Here is a 19,439-nt window from a genome sequence, read left to right as displayed (position 1 = left end):
CCCAGACGTCAGACGTCCCCGACCAGTGCCCCTTTTCTCATTACTACATGTACCCTCAGTTTTTGTGGAACACATTCGTCGTGAATATCTGAACAAAATTATTTTTAAGTTGTTCGTTTTCCGCTCGAGCAAGCAAAATTATTTCCCTTGACAAGTGCCACGTTTTCGAGTTCAACATTAATACACGCCGTAAGTTACGAGATTGCTCTGCCCCCTTTGGACTATCATCCATCACATCTACTGCATCGGTCTTAGCAGAGTATAATGTCGGGCGACTGCACCACACATTGCCCCAACGTGTGCGACCCTTGCCAGGCGCCCACTGACTTCACTCCCTGCCCGCCCAATGCGACGTGTCCGCCATGCGACTGTGGGGACTACAACGGATGCTGCTACCAGCAGCCGGCTCGCGTCAGACCCATCCTGCCGGTTTCCAACTTCATGCGCTCCACAGCGCCTCTGGACACGGATACCATCTACCGCCGTTCGTACTACGGCAACTGTGGGGACAACTTGCGAGCCCGCCCAATCATGCCGTGCTCCCAGATCCGGGCCAGCACCGCTCCACTCGAGAAGTGCACGGTGCAGAAGCTGTCCTTCATGCCGCCCTGCCCGGCCCAGCGCACCAGGCCCATCAAACCCATGGAGAGCGGACTACGCTTCGAGGGACCCATCTACGCTATGACCTCGCAGAAGCACGACTATGTGCCCAAGGGGCTGGTAAAGCGAGCTCCCATTAAGCCGGCAGGGGCCATCTGCACCTCGTCCGCGCCCATGGAGCGCTGCACGATTCAGAAGCTGAGCTACATGCCAATTGATGTTTGCCAAAACCCTCCGCCCAAGGCCATGCCGCAGGGATCGCACTACTGCAAGCCGAGCGGACCGCTGGAGCGCTGCACCATACAGAAGCTGTCGTACATGCCGGTCTGCCTGCCAGCCAAGGAGCCCACTCCCTGGGCCGACAAGATACGCTGCGTGCCGCCGCGATACCAGAACATCTGCACAACCTACAATCTGAGCTATATGCCGAACTGTAATTCGGGACGCACTGCACCGGTGATGCCGGTATCCAATTTACGCTTCATTGGCAACGATCCCGCTGCCGGGAATACCGTCTACAAGCTGAGTTACATGCCAGTCGATGCCTCGCGCAGCAAGCCGATGCCGATCCTGCCCAGAGACACCTTCTGCCGACCCACCGGACCACTGGAGAGGTGCACCATACAAAAGGTGAGTAAAGTTTAGTCTCCAACTCTAATAGTAACACTAGCCCACTCTGCCATTCTGCCACTCTTAGCTCTCCTATCAGCCAAATTGTACAGAACGCACTCCCCCCATTCGCCCCATGGAAAATGGACTGCGCTTCGATGGCCCCATGTACGCAATGACCACCCAGAAGCACGATTTTGTGCCCAAGCCGCACGTGCGCCGAGCTCCCATTATGCCGACCACGGCCTTCTGTCGTCCCAGCGGGGCCATGGAACGCTGCACGGTCAATAAGCTGTCGTACATGCCGGTGGATGTAACTTGCTTCCCTAGGCCCGAGGCCGTCGTACCCAGAGCCGGATTCTGCCGCAACGAGGGACCAGTGGAGAACTGTACTACATACAAGCTGAGCTATTTGCCGAATTGCATTCCGCCCAAGGAGCCCTTGCCCTGGGCTCGTTACACCTCCTACTGTCGTCCGAGCGGACCCATTGAGAAGTGCACCATCCAGAAGCTTAGCTATGGGCCCCCGGGCGCCTTTTCGCGTTGTGGCGGTGAGTAGTGGCTGAGGCTCTGTTATCTGGCTAAAACTAAACTTTTGCAGGACCCTGTGGAAACGGCGCTGGCGATGCTGGTTGCTACCCGAAAGCTGGCATTTGTTAAGCAGGAATTATATTTTGTCTGCACTCCCAAAGTTCCGCCCATTCTCAATGTTAAACGTTATAAAATATCGTCATCCAGGTCGGGCTCTACGTACAATTTAATTTCCTGAGCAGGCCGATGGCAGCCTATTACACTATGCAGCACAAAAGAACTGCCAAAGAACTCACTCCACCCCACACACCCACCACAATATTTGTCAACTATTTTCTCCGATATGCTCTGGCCTGATGGCCGCTCCAAAAATTGCAAGAGTTATTTGTTTGACTTACAAGTTACCCTTGAAGTATTTCTCAAATTAAAGTATTCGTACATACAGAACCACGGGAGAGATTGTCCTTTTAAGAAATTTGGCCGTTGCCTTCAAGCCGCAGACACAGCACATTCAGGACGTGCAGACTCGTGATGATCATTGTTAGCCATTTATAAATTACATTTATTTTTAGGTGCATTGTTAAAATACAAATCAAAATTGTATGAAGTATCTTTTGGGGTTGGTTTCAGTTGGTAAATGTAGGCTTATTGGAATGTGTGACGAAGAGTATACATTTTATAAAGTATATTTTAGGGTTGGTTTATTTGAAAAAATTTGGCATATTTTTAGGCTAACTCGATCACTGTTATTAAAAAGCATTAAGAGGGCAATAACCTTATTGTCCTTGATGCCAAACGATCGGGATCTTCGCCAGATTACAATTAGGCATGCCACGGCCAGTAGGATAGAAGGATAGCCTAGTTATAGCGATTTTAGGAAAAATACTTAACAAAATAAAGCTTTAAAGGCAAATCCTTGCAGTCCTCGATGGGGACCCTGACGGGACCTTGACAGATATGGCTCTATCGACTTGGCTGTTGATGTTGATTAAAAATATTTATACTTTATGGGGTCGGAAACGTTTCCTTCTGTGCGTTACATACATCCGTTATTCCCCACAAATACAATATACCCTACTTACTCTTCGAGTACCGGACTTTCTGAAGATATTTGTAGAATAAATTATGCATTTATTATTAAATTATGGCAAGCTCCAATCGAAATGGCGGCGCATTAGACGATGCTTCTCCAGAGTTATGTTTTGAATAAAACGTTCGCCACAAGTACCACAGATAAATGGACACTCGCCTGTGTGCTGCTGCAAGTGGAGCTTAAGATCTTTGGCTTGCCGGTAGCTCTTCTCGCAGTACGTGCACTTATGCGGCTTCAGTCCGCTGTGGGTGAGCATGTGGCGCGTCAGTTTGTCGGACCGGGCAAAATCCTTGCCACAAACTGTGCAGTGGAATGGTTTCTCCCCCGTATGCATCCTGCGATGCGAAGCCATCTCCGAGTGTCTCGGAAAAGCCATTTCACATAGATCACATTTAAAGGGCTTCTCGCCGGTGTGGCGTCGCATGTGGGTAACCAGAGCAGCAGCAGACCGCGTTTCTCTGCCACAAAGCGAGCAAAGGAATCGCTTAATCGCATCCTTGCGCTTCCGATCGCCGTTTACATGAACATCTCGAATGTGGTTGTTCAATCGCGACTTCATTTGATAGGTGCGATCACAATGCGGGCATTGCAGCAGCTGGACTCCGTCCTCTGTGGCTTCGTCGACAAGACCACTTGTCGGCTTGGCTGCTTTGGTACTTTCAGAGACTTCGCTGTGCTGGAGGTGCACATGTTTATCCAGATTCTCAGGCCACATGAATTTATAGGTGCACTTGCTGCATGAATACTTCTTCTCTGTGCTGCTGCATTGCCATAGAAGATGATGATCCATAATATTCTAGAATAAGTAGCATTGAGAAATGAAATTACACAATGGCCATGCAGCCCAAAAACTCACCTTGGACACACACTTGAAAACGCACTTATCACACTCATGAGGCATTTTGTCGAAGCGGTGCATGGTTCGTTGATGTTGAATCATTTCGAATTTGCGCTTGCACTGGACACTGCAAAGCTCGCAGACGTAGGGAGGACGGATGAGAGACCCGGGCTGTATTTCGTCCTCTGTTTCCGAATCTTCAAGCTGCATCTCGAACCCGGATTCATTGGTTATAGAGTAGTTTTGTGGGGAGTCATAGCTATGGTGCTGAGAGTTGAGAGAAAGCTTTAGTTCCAGTTGAATGTGGGCTCGCAAGTCTATGATGCGGTCGAAGTCCAGGTTGCAAATTTTACAGCTAATGCGCTTGGCTCCATTTCGCTTCGATGTGGCAGCTATCAAAGTCTCGGCCAATGGAATGTCCTGCTCCTTGAGTCCGTGCCGCTTTAGATGTTTCACCAGGTAATCATGACGGTAGAACTTGCGCGTACACCACTGACACGGAATGAGTTTAGATTCCTCAGCATGAGCGCTGAGTAAATGAACAGTCAGTGATTTTTTCTTATCAAAAACTCGCTTGCATTCGGAACATTCGAAGGTTTGATTCTGTAAGTAGCACATACACACATAACACATACCATGAAAAGGAAAGGAATATCATTTTGAGGGGCTTACCGTGATTCGGTGCTCTCGGAAGTGTGCTCTCAGGTTGTGCTTCCACCGGAAACGCAGTGGGCATTTATGGCAAAGGAATCGCTTTTGCGAGTTTCTGCACTGCGACTCATTATGATGCCTCAGCATTTGCAAACTGACAAAGCGGCCATCGCAACGGCCGCAAACATGCGGTGCTTCGGACCAGCTGTGCGTCTGACGCTGATGATCGTAGAGTTGATACTTCCTGGTAAACCTCTGTTGGCACAGCTCGCAGCTGTAGTGCGCGTGTCTAGTTTTGCGCTTCTTTAGTTGGTCCTCGGGCTCCACGTCCAGCTCACTATCAGTGTCAGAGCTGTCCAGGTTCATTTCATAACCACACTGATTAGTTATGGAATAGAAGCGATGATAAATGCCGCCTGCCAAATCTTTGCGAATTAACTCAATTAATTGATCCTCGCCAACATCCTTGGCATCGGGATAGAACAATTCGGCCAACTCATTGGGCTCCATATTTGGACGCACACCCAAGGTAACAATTGCCGGATGCTCCTCCAAATGGCGTCGCAAGTCCGCAATCTTGTTATACTGACTCTGACATATCATGCATTCGATGAGCTTGTAGCCATGGGGTTTGCAAAGATTTAGATCCACAGACTTTGCCTTTTTAAGTTCACTTATATTGGCCGAACGCTTGGAGTTTCGATGTACTTTGAGATGCATATCTAAGGCTTCACTGCTATTGAACTTTCGGATGCAGAGTGAGCAGGAGAACCAACGGGATTCTGGCCTATGAGCTTTGACCTGATGTCGTTTCAGATAATCGGCTCTTTTGTAGCTCTTTGGGCATTCATTGCACTGATATGCCGACCGATTCAGGCTTCGCAAGGAATCGACACTTCCCGTCTTCCATTTAAGTATGCGCTGTCCCAGCGGTAAGTTATCCAGCGAGCTGCAAAACATAGACATTCCGTTATATTTAAATTATAGGTGGCTGCCCTACATACTCTTCGTCCTCAAAGTCCGACCCGGCTTCGTCGCCCACATGCTTTTCTATCCTGGCCTGGACAGTTTCCTGCTTAACAGAATCGATCATTATTAGGGGATCAACAGATTTCTTGTGGTCGAAATCTTTCTCGTCTGGAATCTCTTCTGGGACAATTTCAGGTAAGCCAGAGCAATTTATGTTTGTTTCAGTCCCCCTTCCATCCTCATCATCCGTTTCTAGTTTCACCATCACATGTTGCTCCGCACAAAGTTCCATTGGCGTTTCTTGCAAGCAGTCGGTAGTACCGTTTTTCAGGTGCCTCAGCAATATTTCATTGGCGTCCAGCGCCTGTCTCATATAGCAATAGGCACCCATTAATTTCTTGGTGCAACTGCTGCACAACCGTTGTGGAAGCTTCTGGTTAGATGTATCCAGCTGAATATGACAATAAACATATAGTTTATAGATTTTAATACACACACACAACTTACATTAAAATTAATTAATTCGCTCAAGATGTCCGAAAGCAACTTGTCTGGGTACTTCTTAGTGGGAGTGGCCAGCTTCAAGAGATTATCGGCATCTGTCGCATCACAGGTCCGACAAATACCCGGCAGCTTCATTGTTGATATATTTGATAGGGTTTAATGTTTTCAAAGGTTTTTTAATGTGCAAGTCGGAAATAATGGTAAGAGAAGTGATATATCGATACACTAGCTATCGATACTAAACAAACACACTTGCAAGGTGTGTAACGTAGAGAGGGTATCCAAAAAAATTCTCGCAATCCATACTAAAATCATGAATGCGCTTTTATTTTGTTATTATATGTTAGAGCGGGATCAACTTTTTTCTTAAACTAATTGTGAGCTTAAAAAAAATTGGTGACATGTTTGGAGCATGCAACGAAATCCGGGAAACTACTGGTCTAGTACTTCTTAATTGTTTTCCTAATTAGGGCCAAACGCTGCTTATGCGCTTCTGTAACTGCGGCGCGTTTATACGGTCGCAGTTCATCTGTACCGAATCCGGGAATCCACATGTTGTACTTTCGCTCGAAATGCAACTGAACATCCCGCACCTCAATTTTGTTCGACTTTCTGTGCTTTGCAAATGCGCTCGTTGACTTTACCGTGTCCTCGACAAAATCATCTATTATTTGAAGCAATAGTTCCTCTACGTCTTCGTCCAATTGCGTGGTGGTGTCCACTTCCCTAACCAATTCGGTAAGACGTGGTTTTGTCAGCATCTGGAAAGGAACCCGAGAATCAGAATCAACTTGACTGGCTGGGTATATCGAGCATGCTTACTGGTGTGTTTTCAGCACCGGATGAGCCAGCATGATTGGATGACTTCCCACTACCACCACCTGAACCAGTTGCTGTGCCCGCGGTTATGCCACCGTTTTGTGAAGATGAGTTGCTGTTGTTCGTCATGGGACTGTGCTGAGATGGCGAGGCCATTGGGATGTCGCGATGGCCGCTTTTGGACGTGTTGTAGGTATTGTGCTCGGCGTCGCCGTTGCTATCGAAAGTGGTAAAGAGATCCGACATTGCTTTTTGATTTTCTTCAGTCTTTTAAGGGTACGTATGTGCTACCAAAGCAACTTTTCGGTGGGTAGGAGTGCGTTGTGGAAAGGAGGAAAAATAGATAGCAGGGAGAATTGGGGTGAAAAGAAGAGTGTGTGCCGAGCCAGAGCCAAAACGGTGTTGTTTATAGTGTTCTTGTTGCTTTTTCAACTGCAATTGGTGTTAATACATGCGTGTTTTGTGAGCACAATGAAAGTAAAAGGTTTGTAAAATGCTTTCGTCTTCACACATATTAGCTTGAATTATGACCCTACGAAAGAACATTTCCACACTGATGGGCGAATTTCCCATCGATTCCGACGCATTTTGGCCAGCAACACTTACTTTAACTTATATTAAGTTTTTCAACAATTTTTTTATGCAAAATAATACTGTGTGCAGTGTGACCGCGGAATTATCGATAAAATATCCCGTCAGACCCTCAACAATATACAAAAATATACCATCTCATTTTTAAAATATTCCGTAATGTCTTAAATCATTTTCCTCGATGTTGATGTCCTATTTGATATTACTAGCTTGCAATGACTTTTGACACTGAAAAAATAATTTAATCAATTTCATTAATGAACTTAACAATTTAAAGAGAACAACATTTTAAAGAAGACTTAAATGTATTCATCTGTAATTTGTCCTTCAGTCATCATCTGACATTAACTTAAACAGCATTGAGGCCCATGAGCCTATGAAATATTAATCAACCACACATTGTGAAATGTTTCGTCAGTAATAGTAAAAAAATCGATTCTTGTGAAATACTTCGTCAGTTATAGTACTTGTCGTTCTCGTTTTTGCCGTCCAAATGCAAATCATTCTACAAGGTTCTTAAGTTTGTCATCGTAAGGCATAAAAAATCGGAAGTTGGCAGATGTTTTGAAAAAGCTAAAATAACGCCAATATATTAAGAAAATAGCTATAATTCCCGCAGCACGATATTTTTTAGATCTAGTAGGAAAATAGCTGAATCGGCAACGCTCTCCGCTGAAACGATTATAAACGAAAAAATAAACAAAGGAAAATATTGCAAAATCCGAATAATGTCAACCGTCGAGGAAACATCAACAGCAGGCACCAAGGCCGAAGAAGACGTGGGCGATGAAGGATATGTGGATATGACGTTCACAAAGGAATTGCGAAAAGCCACCAAAGATGTGCATAATCTGACCGACGTTCTAGTTAATGCAAAATTTGCATTCGGTATGTTTTGGGATTGATTTGATCTGCCTATTGTTATGAATGTTTCTTACAGCCCTTTCGGACGATGAAGTTTGGTATGATGGACTTTTAGCCTTCTACGAAATATACAAGTTCTTTGAGACCCGTCTGCCGGAGCGGCTGTTGCCAAAGGAGCTACATAGAGCTGAGGCATTTGAACGAGACTTTGCCTATTTCTACGGGCCCAACTGGAAGGACACATATGAACCTCGGCCTGTAGTCAAGAAATATCTAGCACACTTGGAGAAGGTGTCGGCCCAGAATGAGCTACTTCTATTTGCCTTTGCGTATCAAATGTACATGGCACTGATGTCGGGCGGCCAAATGCTGCAAAAGAAACGCATGATTGCTCGCAAGCTGTGGATTTTCCCAAGGGGGGCGAGGAGGAACAACAGAAACAGGCTGAAGCAGATGCCGAGGTAGCCACTGCAAATGCGGCATCCGTTGGTCTCGATAAAGAGGACTTGGAGGCGCGTCCAATGCCTGCTCAGGTCACGATTTGTCCACCTGGCTGTGAGGCCACATATTTTCCAGGCAAAGTCAGTATGGTGATATCTTATTGTATTGTACCGAATATAACTAATTTATTCTCCAGATTAATGTACTAAAGGCAAAGCTGAGGCGCGTGTTCAACAGTCAGTATGGCGCGTTTGATGACGAGTTGCAGGCTGAATTTATAGAAGAGAGTCGCAATGTGTTCCGCCTCAATCTAGAAGTGATTCGTACAGTTAAAGGCGTGAATCGTGCCAATCTGAAGAAGCTGCTTATCGCAGCTGTCCTTATATCTAGCATATATTTGGCCATCAAGTTTGCCACTAAGTAAGACAAAATCATACCTGTTCCTGCTGCTTGTATTTTAGTATTGTAATCAGAAATAAAACGTACATGATATCCTGTTTTTGTAGTAAATATATATCTAGTGAATCTTATGTGTTATACAGTTCTTTCGGCGTCCGCAGAGTCCTCTGCAAAATCGAGCAAGCCACGCCTATTTAGCCAAGGCAAAATACGCTCAATGTCAGCCCTGATCTCAGGGCATCTGATTCTGGATTGTCGCCAAAAACGGCATCTGTAGTAAACCTGTCGTCGGCTTTGTTGAGGCAAATGGATAGGGTACTAATCAAAGTGCCGACCGCTGGAAAATACGCAATTGAGATTTAAGTTAAACATCGTAACTCGATTGTTCAAGACGTACCGAAAATGGGATGTTGTATCAATATGAGGTGTAGTTCCTTTAGAGTGGGAACAAAACCGGAGTATTTCAAGATCCCGGCGTGTTCCACTAGATTTTGATGATACCATCTGATGAGATAATCAAACTGATCCACTTTAATATCCAACTCTGTGGAGCTCATTATGAAATAATATAGATCTTGAGCTGGGTTCCCGTATTGCGAGACCGGATGATCTATCAAGTAGGTTTCCTGAACATAGTCGTCCGAATCGTATTTGAACATGATGTTATTCACCCAGGCATCCCCATGGTTGAGCACATTGAACTCTTCCTCATTGACTTGGGAGTCCTTAATGACTTCCGCCACATGAGCTTCCAAAATCGACGGCTGTACAGAAGGAAAGCAGGGAGATTGCTAATTGAACTATTCATAATATGAGAAATATGAGAATGAAAAATATTACCATCTTATGCATATACTCATCAGATCCTTGAAACTTGGCTATTACATCCAAAAAGGTCTTCCTGCTCTGGGCAAACATGTTCTTGAAAATTTCCGCCGTTTTTTCGATAAAGATGCCTTTCTGGCACAAGGGGTGATATGGACCATTGAGCTCCTTGGGCCAGCTTTTTCAGCGCACACTTGCTTGCCCTTCATCCGATCGCACATCTTGAACCGTCTTGTCTGCAGATTCTCCAGAATCAGATACTCTTCCTTGACCGGTTTGCTCAGCCTATAGGACTTCGGACTAAACGTGACTTCTAGGCCTGCATACTTAAGAGTTCCTCGGCGGGCACATATTTGCCGTATACCAAAGTTTCCTTGGGAAATAGGTTAAAGTCGGCAAAGCCAACCATATCATTAGATGCCACTTGCACTTTCAGGATATACGAATAGGTCTTGGTGCTTTTATCTGACAAAACATTTTAACGTTTTGTTAGAGCATTCGTATAAATTCGCAAAATTTCACAGACATTTTAGCTGTGCGTTGATGTTCACTTTGAGCAGCGGAGGCATAGTTGTCGCCTGGTTTGGTTGCCAATATCGAAGATCCGCTCACAATGCTCTCAAACTCTGGATCCGTGGCGGCAATTATATCACTAAAGTCGTTTACATCTAGCCAGTCCAAGGTCTTGTTGGAGGATTCGGGCTGCGCAGGCAATGGAGCAGGAGCTTCACTCTTAATCATCTGTCTGCAAAATGTAATGCCAACAATCATCTTGTCAACTCGCTCCGTCCATGTCCATCCACATACTCACTCTATGTCCAGCAGTTCTCGATTGTCCAGCCAAGGCAGCAACTGCGCTATGTAGCTGCGGTATTGTGGGTTGGTGAACAGTTGGTCTTTGAAGTTGCCGGCTGATTGGTTTTCACCCACGAAATTCTCGAAAGTGGCACCCTCAGTGGGACCCAAGAGCACGACAGGCAGCACTGTAATCGCGGGGAAAAGCGCCCAGTCTCCGTACTTATAAAACTGCAAGTGGAGCTCCCGGAGGGAAGGCTGACGACCTGTAAAAGCCAGCAGATCCAGATGTTTGGTGAGCTACTCGTGGTAATGCCTTATAACGAAGTCAAAGTACTTCATCTTGTAGTCTATGTGCACTGAGGTGATGATAAGGTAGAAGATGTCCTGGACCGGGGAACCGTAATTGGGATTTTGGACATCCACAAACACCATATCTTCAGGTTCTCCCTTGGAGTCGAGCTTGAACAGCAAATTATTCATCCAACAATCGCCATGATTCAAAACACAAAACTCCGAGGGATCGTACTCGCTTAGCTTAAGGAACAGCTAGGCAAATTTCGAAAATGTTTTGGTCTTTTGGGATACAATTTCACATCTGCCGATAAAAGTATGCACTTATGGTTGATTATTGATCAAGAAGACTTACTACAAGCTTGTCCCGATACTGCTCTCCACCTTTTAGATGTTCCAGATGTTCCAAAAATTTAGCTTGGAAGGGGCCAAGCATTCCTTCCATAAAGGCTTTAATGGCATCCTTGTTCGTTCCGAGCATACCTTTCATGAATACATCTGGAAAAGGGCCATTCACCTCAATCATCATTGCGGTGGCCGCATGGTATTGGGCCAGTTTTCGAAGGGCAAACTTGGTTTGCTCCAAGTTGAGGCACTCCCGACGATTCAAATTCTTAAAACCGTCCTTACCCAGATCGTTCATGAGCACGGTATTGGCCAGTTTTGGCTCTTCGCTGGAGTCTAGCCTATGGGCTCGCGGTGCCAATGAGACGTCCAGTCCCCTGGCTTTGTAGAGCCACATAAGCCAAATTCTCAGTATTGAAGAAGTTTGCCATGGCCAGCATTTGCTCCATATGAGGAGTTGTATGTGGAACCTTCAGCATGAAGGCTATGGCCTTAGTACTTTTGTCTGTAAGAGGGGAGAAGTGGCGAAAGATTATTAGAATTTGGTCAGTCATTGTTAGTTTTCGAATGCATGCAATTGCTATTTTTATTGTGAAATACCAACAGCAAACTTGTATTGTGAAAGGTTATAAATAAATTGAAGACATTTAACGATTACTTATCTGAACCCAAACCGTAGCCAAACAGCGGTAAGTTCTTCTGGCTCTCTTTGAAGCGATAAACAATATTCTACATGCTGTGTATGTACATTCTGCCATTTTTATTATAAGTTATGGTATCAGTCTCCAGGTAGTACTTACCATCGAGCTCCACATCGATGCCGATTCTAAGCATGAGTGTGGCATAATGTTAGCATTCTCATTGGCGACCAGCACGATTGGCAGGAGAACGGTTACTATCGGGAAAACTATTAAAACAAAAACATATTAAGTATAATCTAACGTGAGGATCATCCTGTAACTAATCTAGTGGATACGTACTCCAGTCCCCGTAACTCAAGATGGACTGATGGAGGCTCTTCAGCTTCGGCAGGCTCTTGGGGTACTTTAGTAGTGTCAAGTTTTCTGTGAGTTTTTCGTGGTAGTAATGGATGAAGTGGTCAAACTTTTGTATCTTTATGTCGCCGTTGGCGGAGGTTAGAATCATATAGAGCATGAATATCGACGAAATATGTTTCTCTGAGCCAACCCTCTTGGTCGTATTGGAACATCAAGTTGTTGCACCAAGAATCGCCATGATTGAGTACGTGGAACTCAGAAACTGTAGAAAGGTTTATTTGTAATCATGTTAACATTTTGGAAATTGCGTATGTCCCAATTTCGCTGTTAACCGGGGTGTGCAGGAAGTTCAGCTAATGTCACGGTCTTTTCAATTCTGGACGTGAGTCGATCAAGTCGCTTCTCAGACCAAACCCAAGTTTTAGTGCAAAGAGCTTAAACCGCGGCTGAAAATTGTACAAAGATATTCAGAAAATACCTGAAGAGAAATACAGCCGCCAAGAGCTAAACGCAAATAAGCCATACATTTTTGTTCGTGTTTGTTTTTGTTAAGCAGAAAATTGTGAAACGGTAGAATCAACATTATTTTTCTTTTATCTTTTCCTTTTGTTTTCCGTTTTGGCAAGTGCAGATTGGCACTTAGTACTTACTGCAAATCTGTTACATTGAAGCTACAAGTTCATTCACCCTTGAACGAGAAGTAGTTTAATTCACCACCAGCCACCGTCTGGACGGGGAAGCCGCGATTTTCTAACCGAGAAATGTCGGTTAAATAACCCTTCGTTTAAATTTGTATATACATATCTCTATTTTTTTTTTGTCCCACCATAGCCTAAGTGTAAAATAAGTTGGGTAGTGTTAAGTGAAGCATTAATATGCATAAGCATGAAATATTAAGTGATTACCGAGGAATGTAAAAGTCACATAAAAGTGGTTAAAAATTTTAATGTGGTGTGGAGCATTAGAAATCGCCGTTAATTGGTGCAATCGACGTTCCTCTTCCCTTTTTGTTCTTCGTGCATGTCTCTCTCTTCTAATATGGTCGGGTATTCACCACAGTGGCGTTGAGAGCCAAAAATATGCGAGCATAAAAGAGAGAGAAGACGAAGATCGCGAGAGCGAAGAAAAAAAAAAGTATTAGCTCTTCGCCTTAGATTTTGTGTTTGTGCTTTCTTTTATTTTTTCTCCCCTTTTTAAAAAGTGCAACAGATTCGCCGCCTCGCATCGAAAAAAGCGCTTTTGGAGATGGAAGGTTAAGAGATATGCACGTAAGGGGAAAACAAATTACTTTTATTGCATGTTACAAAGATTATAAGAGAGGGAATGAGGAAGGAGAGAGCTCTTATAAGAGCACACTAATATAGTTTTAACCATTTTTTCGACATTTACTTATGTGAATTTAAATTTAATTACTTTCAAACCATTAATTATTTTCTTTATTTATACATATATTACTTTTACCTTTTTTTTTTTCTTAAACTTTTCTTGTATACCCGGTAATCGAAGAGTAAATAGGGTATATTGTATTTGTGGGGAATAACGGTTGTATGTAACGCACAGAAGGAAACGTTTCCGACCCCATAAAGTATATATATTCTTGATCAGCATCAACAGACGAGTCGATAGAGCCATGTCTGTCTGTCCGTCTTGTTTGTCGGCTAGTTCTCAGAGACTATAAGAGCTAGAGCCACCAAATTTTGCATCCAGACTGCTATATGCTCACACTGAAACACAGTGTATTTCAAAAATGAGCGGCGCCCTTTTCCGCCTCCGCAAAAGAGCGAAAACCTCCCAAATCTACAATTTTGGAAATTGGAATCCGATTGGATCATTAACGGAGCGTGTTGGCGGGAGAAGTGTTGTAGATGTAGTGACAGATTAAGAAAAAATTTAAAATTTGACGAAACACCGCTAAGGTGCAGATGTAGTACTGAGTGCCGGGTATAAAAGTTGTGACGCGTAAGAAACGTCTCACACGTCCCTTCTCGTTTTGTGATACCCTTGTTGTGAAGCACACTTAAATTCCCTTTTATACGTTTTTTTTTGCTGTGAGAATTCTGTTATAACAAATAAGATTTAATTTGAATTTCAATATGTTCGAGTTGTTCGGATTGTTGGTGCCATGTCTCGACGTAGTATGGAAGTAGGGTAGAGTGTTAGTTCGGTCAAGGGATCATCGGCCTCTCTTTTGGTCTTGCGGCTAAGATGATCATGGTAGGGTGGGCAATCAGCTGTCGTAGCAACACCAGCGCATTAGTAGAACTGCTAAAACCAACTCGGCTCTTGCAACAACATCTTTCAGTGTCATAACTAGTCAATTTTATGTGTTTTCCTATTCTTTCTGTCTATCCGATCGAACCTGTGCTTGGCCTAAACCAGCACGCGAATTTTAATGTAATAATGTATATACAAAGCGAGCAGGTAGCACAGTGGTATTTTTTAACCCCCCCAGCCGACGACAGCAGAGCCGCTGCTTTAAGACCGAGACTCAATTTAAGCAGTTAACCCATGTGTTCATAAAGATTTCTGGACGCGTTATGGACTTAGTTGCTTATAACTCCGAAATCTATAATTGTAAATACATTCGTATCCTGGCGTGATTGTCTATATTGCCGAGTATGCGTTGTTTATTGGTTATACGTGGCGAAAGAGATACGGCCATCCCGCTTACCCAGCTGTGTGACAATCATACCCTAACGTTGCACTTTGGAATTGTGATACTTTCACCTATAAGTTCACTACCGAGGCAACATATGTTCTTTACCGCCATCGCTGTGGTTTTCCATAGAATAGGGGGAGCTGGTGTTTATTGAGCTAAGATTAGCTAAAACTAACCGCTCAACTTTATTCTACCTTCTAAACTTTGTATTGTACTCTCTTCTAATTTAACTAGCACACATCAGATAAGCCATTACAAACCGTTACAACCATATGAAAACGATCTCATGGCCCCATACAATTTTTATTTGAGACACATTTTTATTGTCTTTTGGTTTTGTGTTACTTTTATTTCTGATTAATCTCACTATTATACAAAACAAAAATGTAATTACTTAGTTACTCGGATCGAGAGAGATGCCTTGTGACCGAAGCCCAGAAAAATTCCCTAATCTAAAAGACACTGAGACACTTTGTTATTTGTGTTCGAAAAACCTGGTAAATAAAGATTTAGCATTGGTGACGAGATGCGGTCACACCTTCCACCCAGACTGCTTTAATTCAGCCAACGGGCCAAGAAAACTTTGTCCAGTGTGCAAACAGGCTTTAGAGGTAGGAACGGGATCAACATCAGTATCAAATTTTAACACCGAACGTGCCTCAACTTCCAATCCCAGAGCACCTTCCGTCGCTCAGTCACTTCTTACTAGATAGAAATCCAAACAAACCGAATGTACAACCATGCCTGACCCTGGAAATGATCGGGAGATAGGGGATACTTCCACTTCGAGTAATAGAGCCGCGAGGGATGATTTGCAAACAGTTTTAGCTGCAACAGTTTCAGCTGAAATGGCAAAGCAAACGCTGGCTATGACGTCAGCAATGGCTCAGTTAACTGAGGGAATAACCCAAGCTATTAGTTTAGGCTTACAATCAAGCTCGACAGCCGCACCTGGAGTGAGATCTCAAAACATACTAGAACCGATGCCAACAGGGACTCACGTTAAGCAGCATTATCTTCCGCATGCTTTGTCCAATTCACAGTCACATACAAATTCTGCCCAAACTGGGGGATCTGATGGAAGATCTAGCCAAACTCCACTACGTTTTGAGTTTCGTCCTGACCGCATAAGTCAGATAAGCTTTCAATTCGAGCAACTATTTCGAAGGCAAGGCCTGTGAATGGTACTAGTGATATCACAAAAGTGTATCTCAGATTCATTGGTACGAGTTATTTGTTGCTTTAAAAGAGCAATTTAAAGATTCTCGCACTGATCGCATAATCCGCACAGAGATAGAAGGTCGCAAACAGCGCTCAAACGAATCGTTCGATGATTTCTACAGCGTGATCGCATCCTTGGCAGATAAGCTCGCACAGCCTATGTCTGAGCAGTCCTTATTAGAGACTCTACGAGCAAATCTTCTTACTGAGGTTTTATATGAGCCAGCAGCCACCATTGCCCAATTGCGACACCTTGTGCGAACACGCGAAATTTTTATTCAATCGGTCCACAAACCTTCTGTCGCCATACAGAAGCCAAAATATCAGAATGTTAGTGCGTTAGTGCAAACAGACTTTGTTTCTGAATCCGGAATTTCAGATAATGAAGACTTAGAGATAGCTGCCATTGACGCTACTTGTTTGAATTGTGAAGCAAAGGGACACCGTTACCAGGAGTGTTTAGCAGAACGACGAGTCTTCTGTTTTGGTTACGGAAAAGCCGATACTTACAAGCCTAACTGTCGCCGTTGCTGCTCAAATACTACAAAAAACTTAGGAGCGCGTGCACCTTCGAGAAGTGCACGCAAACAGTTTGTCTCGAAGGGGACGAATACCGATTAGAGGATTTTCAAAAGTTTTTACCTCAACGAATACCAGCCACAACCCGAATATAGATAATATCATTAATAATTTTATCCCTACCAAAAGGGTAGTTCGTTCTCGATTACGTAGAGTAGTCGAAATAGGGCCGAACGCAAGATGATTTTAGAGACGGTAATTGGGAAACTTCATGACTTCATGCATACGTCCGTATGCTCAAGTCACATTAATGGTAAAACCGTAGTAGGCTTATTGGACACTGGAGCCTCTGTGTGCTGCATGGGCGGACAGCTTACTAAAGAAATAATAGAGACAACTTCGTTAAAGCGGTTATCGGCCTCAGTGAAAACTGCCGATGGTAATTCGCAAGGCATAGTTGGTCGTCTGACTACCGAGGTTGCCTATAGAGGCGAAGTCAGGAAGATCACTTTTTTCCTAGTTCCTTCTTTATCGGGAGACCTCTATCTAGGTATTGACTTTTGGTCTGTTTTTCACTTGCCTCCAATTTCGCTTTTAAATGAGCAGTTGTCGGTTTCGAAGGCTATAAAAGGTTTTGGACGAACTATATTAATATCACATTCGATGGATGTGGCGGATGCAAAACCAATTAAGCAGCGTCATTATCCTGTTTCACCACCAATAGAAAAATCTATGTACGACGAGTTAGATCGCATGCTTAGCCTTGGGGTCATAGAAGAATCGAGCAGTAGTTGGTCTTTACCAGTAGTGTTAGTGCGCAAGCCTGGCAAAGTTAGATTGTGTATAGATAGCAGGAAAGTTAACGACCTCACAGTAAAAGATGCATATCCCATATTCTTATTGATTGCATTCTGGCAAGATTACCCAAAGCCGAGTTCATTACGAGTTTAGATCTTTAACTAACTCACCTCATACCATGTCAAGGCTCATGGATAAGATTATCCGAGCAAACTTGCAATGAAGTTTTAATCTACCTAGATGACATTTTGATCGTGTCTGACACATTTGAAAGGCATCTTGAGGTAGTGGGGACTGTAGCTAACCAATTGAAAATAGCAAATTTGACTATAAATGTGGAAAAGAGTAATTTTTGTCTGAAAGAGGTCAAGTATTTAGGTCACATAATTGGAAACGGTACCATTAGTACCGATCCAGAGAAAATTACTGCAATTCCCGACTTTCCAGTGCCTCGTTCAATTAACCAAGTTCGTCGGTTCCTAGGCTTAACGGGATGGTATCATAAATTTATCCGAAACTACGCTGCACTGGCGACACCTTTAACGGATACCTTAAAGCAGAAGCGTTGTTTTGTTTGGAGCGAAGAAGCCCAAAACGCATTTGAGTTATTAAAAAGCACATGAGTACAGTATACCCTTTAGCATACACTGTAATGCAAGTAACACGGGTGTAGGAGCCGTTTTGATGCAGAACAATGAAGCTAACGATGAAGTGCCTGTACCGTTTATGTCACGGAAGCTAAACAAATGTCAAAGAAATTACATCGTTACGGAAAAAGAGGGTTTGGCAGCTGTGTTAGTTGTTAAGAAGTTTAGGGTCTATATCAAAGGGCAAGAGTTCAGCATTATTACAGACCATGCGTCCTTAAAATGGCTAATGACCCAAGCTGATCTTAGTTCCCGGTTAGCCAGATGGTCCTTAAAGCTTCAAGGGTTTAATTTTAAAATTCAGCATCGTAAAGGAAGTCAGAATAAAGTTCCAGATGCTCTGTCCCGCATACATACAGAAGATTTATCGTGCTTAGTTATGGATAGTATTTTTGATCTGCAGTCAGATGAGTTTAACAGTCAAGGGGCTAGGAGGACCTTTTACAGAAAAACCATAAAACCAAAAAACCTAAAGAGATAAACGATCCCAAAATAAAATGGTGCCGCTGATTCATTTGAAAGGGACGGGACGAAACACTTGAACCGATCCCAAAATAAAATAGTGCCGCAGATTCATTTGAAAGGGACGGAACGAAACACTTGATTTGCTTTTCCATCAAATAAAACGCTGTTTTTTCAATGTTAAAAGTTATCCTCAAATCAACATTATTTGTGAGTAATTTTGGTTGATTAAATATATCTCCATGAACTTTTCCGAACAGCTCAACCTTATTACTGTTTTGAAATATATTTTTGAGCAGAATGTGATTTTCATCATCTTGACATCACTACCATAGTTTAAAATCGTTTGCAAATACGATCTATAATGATAGTTATTATAGCTCTGAGAAACCAATATATTATTTAAATAGACTGATGAACTTTATTGATTTATTCTTTATTGGTGATAAATGAGCTCGTTTTCTCCTAGACCTTCTCTTTTTATTCCTTTTACCTTCACCATTTTGGAATCATGTGAATTTATTTATTGCTTTATTTGACAGATTTTGCAATGCAATTTTGCTTTGTTCTTGGATAATGTTTCTTAAAGGTTTTCGACCAAACTCATTTATTACAGCCTTTCCAGCTTCAGAGACTTGATTTTTAAAAGCGTTTATCCCCAAAAGGAAGAGTGGTTTTATTAAATTAAAAAGCCCACTACGAAAAATTCCAATTCCCCTCTACCTTGTTGGAGCACTCTGGGTATCACATATAGACTTCCTATATGATTTAACCCACCACCACATTTATTTAAATAATATTGTTGATAAGATCTCGTCATGATGACTATTTCTACTCTAAACTAATTTAGATTTGTAAAGTTTTATTTATAGCATTTCGATTCGTTTTCGGAAGTGTAGAGTAATAAATATTGGAACTGTTGAAGATTCAAATGGTACTTTATATCCTTTGGAATCAGTAATTAATA

At 43.1% G+C, this 19,439-nt stretch overlaps 4 protein-coding genes and 1 pseudogene across 5 annotated transcripts; 2 read left to right on the top strand and 3 right to left on the bottom strand.

Moving 5' to 3' along the window:
• Positions 1 to 61: 61 nt before the first annotated feature.
• LOC117590122 (stabilizer of axonemal microtubules 1) lies at positions 62 to 2,215 on the top strand. Its single transcript, XM_034282486.1, has 4 exons — positions 62 to 189; positions 259 to 1,230; positions 1,298 to 1,760; positions 1,811 to 2,215. Exons 2-4 carry the CDS (start codon positions 265 to 267, stop codon positions 1,867 to 1,869), a joined length of 1,488 nt encoding a protein of 495 aa, XP_034138377.1. The 5' UTR covers positions 62 to 189; positions 259 to 264; the 3' UTR covers positions 1,870 to 2,215.
• A 626-nt stretch (positions 2,216 to 2,841) lies between these two features.
• LOC117590082 (zinc finger protein 271) lies at positions 2,842 to 6,057 on the bottom strand. The gene is made up of 5 exons (XM_034282421.1): positions 5,799 to 6,057; positions 5,327 to 5,742; positions 4,344 to 5,271; positions 3,690 to 4,274; positions 2,842 to 3,629 (listed from the first exon to the last, which is right to left on the bottom strand). The coding sequence occupies exons 1-5, from the start codon at positions 5,928 to 5,930 to the stop codon at positions 2,883 to 2,885; spliced, it is 2,808 nt and encodes a 935-aa protein (XP_034138312.1). The 5' UTR covers positions 5,931 to 6,057; the 3' UTR covers positions 2,842 to 2,882.
• A 41-nt stretch (positions 6,058 to 6,098) lies between these two features.
• On the bottom strand, positions 6,099 to 7,281 carry LOC117590083 (transcription initiation factor TFIID subunit 12). Of its 2 annotated transcripts, XM_034282423.1 has the most exons (3): positions 7,221 to 7,281; positions 6,618 to 6,831; positions 6,099 to 6,556 (listed from the first exon to the last, which is right to left on the bottom strand). In XM_034282423.1, exons 2-3 carry the CDS (start codon positions 6,768 to 6,770, stop codon positions 6,236 to 6,238), a joined length of 474 nt encoding a protein of 157 aa, XP_034138314.1. In that variant the 5' UTR covers positions 6,771 to 6,831; positions 7,221 to 7,281; the 3' UTR covers positions 6,099 to 6,235. The 2 variants fall into 2 exon arrangements, with proteins under 2 accessions (XP_034138314.1, XP_034138313.1); XM_034282422.1 differs by lacking the exon at positions 7,221 to 7,281 and having other exon boundaries at positions 6,618 to 7,144.
• A 591-nt stretch (positions 7,282 to 7,872) lies between these two features.
• LOC117590012 (heme oxygenase 2) lies at positions 7,873 to 9,040 on the top strand. Its single transcript, XM_034282299.1, is given in 4 exon segments — positions 7,873 to 8,093; positions 8,146 to 8,478; positions 8,481 to 8,650; positions 8,707 to 9,040. Coding segments are annotated over 4 exon segments (891 nt in total). The 5' UTR covers positions 7,873 to 7,933; the 3' UTR covers positions 8,935 to 9,040.
• LOC117590010 overlaps positions 8,942 to 19,439 on the bottom strand; it is a 58,482-nt pseudogene continuing 47,984 nt past the window's right edge.

Source organism: Drosophila guanche, unplaced genomic scaffold, assembly GCF_900245975.1.
Source record: "Drosophila guanche unplaced genomic scaffold, DGUA_6, whole genome shotgun sequence".
Lineage (NCBI taxonomy): Eukaryota > Metazoa > Arthropoda > Insecta > Diptera > Drosophilidae > Drosophila > Drosophila guanche.
The sequence above is the reverse complement of the archived record's forward strand: the minus strand, read 5'-3'. Positions and strand labels throughout refer to the sequence as shown.

Bases quoted from the DNA above. Each gene is read 5' to 3' on its own strand.
- LOC117590122 (XM_034282486.1), top strand. From the start codon at position 265: ATGTCGGGCGACTGCACCACACATTGCCCCAACGTGTGCGACCCTTGC. The intron at 1,231-1,297 runs GTGAGTAAAGTT...TGCCACTCTTAG, and splicing joins AGAGGTGCACCATACAAAAG to CTCTCCTATCAGCCAAATTG. The intron at 1,761-1,810 runs GTGAGTAGTGGC...AAACTTTTGCAG, and splicing joins CGCCTTTTCGCGTTGTGGCG to GACCCTGTGGAAACGGCGCT.
- LOC117590082 (XM_034282421.1), bottom strand. From the start codon at position 5,930: ATGAAGCTGCCGGGTATTTGTCGGACCTGTGATGCGACAGATGCCGAT. The intron at 4,275-4,343 runs GTAAGCCCCTCA...TGCTACTTACAG, and splicing joins TCCGAGAGCACCGAATCACG to AATCAAACCTTCGAATGTTC. The intron at 3,630-3,689 runs GTGAGTTTTTGG...TACTTATTCTAG, and splicing joins TTTTCAAGTGTGTGTCCAAG to AATATTATGGATCATCATCT.
- LOC117590083 (XM_034282422.1), bottom strand. From the start codon at position 6,860: ATGTCGGATCTCTTTACCACTTTCGATAGCAACGGCGACGCCGAGCAC. The intron at 6,557-6,617 runs GTAAGCATGCTC...GTTCCTTTCCAG, and splicing joins CCGGTGCTGAAAACACACCA to ATGCTGACAAAACCACGTCT.